Source organism: Carex rostrata, chromosome 22, assembly GCF_964058835.1.
Source record: "Carex rostrata chromosome 22, lpCarRost1.2, whole genome shotgun sequence".
NCBI lineage: Eukaryota > Viridiplantae > Streptophyta > Magnoliopsida > Poales > Cyperaceae > Carex > Carex rostrata.
The window spans coordinates 539,557-544,332 of NC_135939.1; the positions used below are offsets into that span (position 1 = coordinate 539,557).

General features: G+C 39.7%; 1 protein-coding gene across 1 annotated transcript; it reads right to left on the reverse strand.

The window, feature by feature from the left end:
* Nucleotides 1-1,908: 1,908 nt before the first annotated feature.
* LOC144574232 (uncharacterized) lies at nt 1,909-3,806 on the reverse strand. Its single transcript, XM_078324137.1, has 4 exons — nt 3,694-3,806; nt 2,961-3,268; nt 2,546-2,884; nt 1,909-2,458 (listed from the first exon to the last, which is right to left on the reverse strand). Exons 2-4 carry the CDS (start codon nt 3,225-3,227, stop codon nt 2,189-2,191), a joined length of 876 nt encoding a protein of 291 aa, XP_078180263.1. The 5' UTR covers nt 3,228-3,268; nt 3,694-3,806; the 3' UTR covers nt 1,909-2,188.
* Between the last annotated feature and the right edge of the window lie 970 nt (nt 3,807-4,776).

Consider the following 4,776-nt stretch of genomic DNA (forward strand, 5'->3'; position numbering starts at 1 on the left):
CCCCTTGTACCACATCCGAGATCCCCCCTTGATCTGATACACCCTCATGATATTCTCCACACTATCATAAGTTCTTTTCAACTTGTCCTAGACATCCTGTACCTTTTCCAAGCCATTCACAGTGTCTGCAATAGACGAAGGCAACAAGCTCAGAAGCCAGATGTACACTTGCATGTGAGTGGCCTTCCACTCATCTCTCCTCGGTGCACCATCCATTGGCTCTGCCTTGTCCCTAGTCAAGTATCACTCTAGATTCTTTCCTGCTAGAGTGTACCTCACTCGACGTGACCAATTCAGATACTTCTTTGGCCCATCGAGTTTCGTATCAATAGGTGAAAGATACAACCTATGCTGTCTCGGCTCAACAGGAACTACATGAGTTGTGGGAGCTGCGGGAGCTTGGCCCAAACCTGACATGGCAAACTCCCGCATCATGTGAGTCATATGGCAGATACATCTTTCGCAGTCAGCTTCTCAATAGCTTCCTCAAACAGATCCTTCTCTTTTTCCTTTTCCGACATCGATTGGACTCAGATGTACGCCTCATGTACTTGCCCTAAGTCCAAATCGCTCGTATTTTTTTCCTCTTGACCCGATCTTGATCCCTCAAGACAACATCCACATCATCTCCCCCTTTCTTCTTCTCTTTCTTGACCTGATCTTGATCTACCTCATCAAGATACGAGCCCAAACCCGATCAAACCCAATCGAGAACTCGATCAAAACCCCCCTACTCGGGTATCGTGAGGTTTAGGCCCCCCACACCGGCCAAAGCAACACAACAGGGACCAAACCTACCTTAGATCGGCCTAGAAGGAGGAGAAATGTGCTGGTTCGACCTAGGAGGAAAAAATGCAGATCTGGTTCGGTCTAGAAGAAGAAAGAGAGGTGGTTTGGACCAGACCTGAACTAGGTGGAGCAAATGGTATTAGGCGGCGGCTAGACGGAGCAGTGGGCAGAGCAGCGGATCTAGGTCAGAGAAGCCTAGATCATGGCAGCAACGGCGGAGCTGGAGCTTGGCGGCCGGACGGAGCTCAGGCCATGACCAGGAGGGTCAGGCTACCCGAACGGAGAGAGGCGAACCTTAGGCAGTCGGGCGGAGCTGGGCTCTACCTTGGATCTGTGAAATCGCTACTGTAGCGCTACAGTGTTTTTTAAGTTAGGTTTTCAAACCTAGATCTTGATACCAAATAGAAAAATGAATTGTATTGATTCCATTGTTCTCTTGGGCCTATATAGGCGTTACATTTTCATTCAACACTCTCAACTATTCTATAATTCCTATCTTACCAAATGGTCCCTATAGTTCCATATAATGCATAAACATACATAAATCTCAACAAATAGTTTGCAAGAGAAAATTTACACAGTATGACATTAGTGATAATTTTATTTTTGAAAACTAAAACAACAAACCAATGTTCTCAAGCTTACATCAATCAAGGGCTCTGTATCTGCTTCTTTTTAATCTGAGGTAATAAAACCCCCCAATTGAAATACTGCCATTGTAATTTACTCTATAAGCAATTTTTCTTGTTGAATCACTCAAATTGGAAGATTAAAGCATAGTAGGAATTATCGGTGTTGGAATCGGGATCAGTTCTGGCCGATAGCAATACGGGATTGAAGTATCGGCTCAGGATCGGGATTTTTTTTTCTTTATGATTTGCTACGTGAGAATCGGCTCAGGATCGGATCGGACCTGGCTGATACCGATACGTATCGGCCGATCCGTATCAGTATCAGTCGATATTTCCTACTATGGATCAAAGCATGCCTTCTTCATGGACATAAAAATAAATAGGAATAACAATCTTCAACCCAATAACGGAATGAGGCAATTAATAAATTTAAACAAGTTCTATACAAATGCTTTCAGAAATCGCTTTAAGTATCTCCTACGAACTTTTTATTATTACCTGCATTAAATTGATCGACCATATTCCAAACCAAACGAAAGCATGAAGTAATTTCAGGAACCCTAAAAGATAAAACAGAGAAAAAAAATTGCAACAAACTTAAAATAACCAACAGAGACAAGAAATCCTGAATTATTGTTCTTTGTGCAACCAACACGATCAAACAAACATCACTTCAAAATCAAAATTCTTAGTCTTGAATTATTATAAGTTGATAGAACATAAAACGAGTTACATTAATTGTGGCGAGCATATTATTGCGGAGCTAGCTAATACACATGCATCTTCTCAGTGCGCTCTGGAACTTTCTTTATAGTTGCTTTGATGAGGTCAATGTATAATGGAAATTGTGCAGCAGCAAAGAAAGTGACAGGAAAGCACATGATAGCGTATATGGGGTACACGGCAAATTTGAGCCTGTTTTCAACAACAAAAAAGTCTCCAGCACAGAATGAGACAAGCATAGAAGCAATTCCCATGAAGAGGGAGGTCAGCCCCAGGATAAGCTTCAAGGGAAGTCCCCTATTGAAATCTCTTACCTGATCAACAAATGAATTATAATTTCAGTTTCCAATGTTGAAATGTCAAAAGTAAGAAATTCTAATTAAGATAAGGGTTTTGGTAACCTCGTAACGGGAGGTAAGTATTGCGAGGAACATGACAAGAGATGTAACAGAGAAGCAAAGAGCGACAAGGGATGAGATGGCGAACAGCTGAAAAGCTGGTCTTCTACTGAGGACTGGAAACCCAGAATCCTGGTCTACACCTCCTGGAACTGTGCTTGCAGATGCAAAGGCCACCGTAGCGACGAGAGCAGCTACTACAGAGCAAGACTGGGAAGTATTTGTCAGCCAAGTGCTTCCATCTTTAACCAGTGTATCATGACTCTCTATGAACACCTCCTCTGCCGTCTTTCCATCCTTGTTGATTCTTGAGAATATTTCTAGGTTCATACTTTGCACGTACTGCACACCACCATATTACATATGTTCAGTTTTTATTTTAGTTTATTCCATTTTTCAGTGAGAAGAGAGAGATCACCTTGTACCACTTGCTCTCCCATTGCATCTGAAGTGCTGCTCCAGGGATGCTCCACGGCCGGTTATGGCTGAGCATGGCTGCGAGATGTAGAGCACTATTTTCATCTTTATCTACTTTCCGAAATACACTCTCTATAGTTTGAACACCCAGCATGTACGTGTACACATGGACTTGTCGGTGCTCCACTGCCAATAAAACAATATTTTTCTTATCCTTGTCTTTGTCCATGACTGCCACTGGATACCGTTTGAGGATTCTTTTCACCATCTCTGTTATTCCCCTCTTTGCAGCTACCAAAACAGGGCTTGCTGAACCACATGTTGACAAAATTGTAATGTATGTCACCAAAACATGTAACAATGATTTCAATTTTTCATCTCTTTTCTAACAGTATGCTTATAGGAAGTTTTCTATCATAAGTCTGTAATGATTTTGTGTTAAGCTTCAATAGCGACCACATGCCAATCCTTTTTTGAGAACTAATCCGGCAAAGAGAAAAAATTGAAGGAGATTTAAATGTTGGTACATTACAGGGCTATAGTAGTATCTTAGTAGCAAGGTGCCTGATTGGGTGTTTTTGGGCAAGTACTGCTGGAACTGAAAATTTAGCTTATTCATTATAGTAATATTTGTGTTAGAAACATAGAGAAGAGAGAAAATTAGCATCAGCTAAATAAATTTTATTTCACTAATGTTGTGTTAAGCTTGACTATTATAAAATTAATGAACATACCAGTATCAGGTCTCTGTGTCGATTCCTTTTCTTCAACAATTTTCAGAGAACCTTTCTCTTCCTTCCCTTCAACAATTTTCAGAGAACCTTTCTCCAAGACTTTTTTCAGTATGTCTGTGCCCTCTTTTACGGCTTTAATCTCTTCAACAATTTTCAGAAAACCTTTCTCCAAGACGTTTGTCAGCATGTATGTGTCGTCTTTTATGGCTTTAATCAGGACAGTTTCATCTGCATCCAAAATACAAGATGACATTAGCCTGATTAAGGAAGTGTAACGAGTCTTCTATAATTAATTGAATGAAGAAGACGAGTTAGTTGCACAATTTTTTCCAAGAGAATAAATAACTGTCTGCTTCATAGTTCTGATTTTGTAGATTGAATAGACATGTATTTCACAACCCAATCATACTGTTTATCGAAAAATAAAATAACTACCAATCACCGCACTGTTGTTACAAATAACACTAAAGAGCATTACAAATTATATGCGAAGAAGATTAATTAATATATTTTTTTTCATAGATGCAGGCCAACATAAAATGTAGACTACACTCTGATTTATTCACAGCAATATATGGCACAAAATTTTCAAAAAACATGAATCGAGAAAATTTATCTTTTCTAGTCAACATACCTTCACTTTGGTTTGGTGTATTTTCAGGTAAGCCCCAATCAGTATTTGCTACTGATGGAGGGGATTTTGATTCAATATCAGGTGGTAATGCAGACAAATCAATATCAGATGGTAATGCAGAAACAGCTGGTTGCTGTCCACCACTGGCTTCCTCGTACTCCCAGAGTGTTGAACGATCCACCAGTTCCTTCATTATGGTCACTGCATCTCTGTGCTTTTGTTTAAGTTTTGTAATTGTTTGCAATCTCCTTAAACCTAGAATGTTATTCACAGAGTGATATACTAAATTAATAGTGTAAACAGCTGAGCAAAAGGTCTATAATAATTGGCAACTTTTTTTTAAATTTCAATAGAATCTAATTAATTAATTGTTCCGAGATATATTAAGAATCATACTCCTTTCTTTCTTTCTCTGACCATACAGAGGGATATTATAGTTGGTACTATGT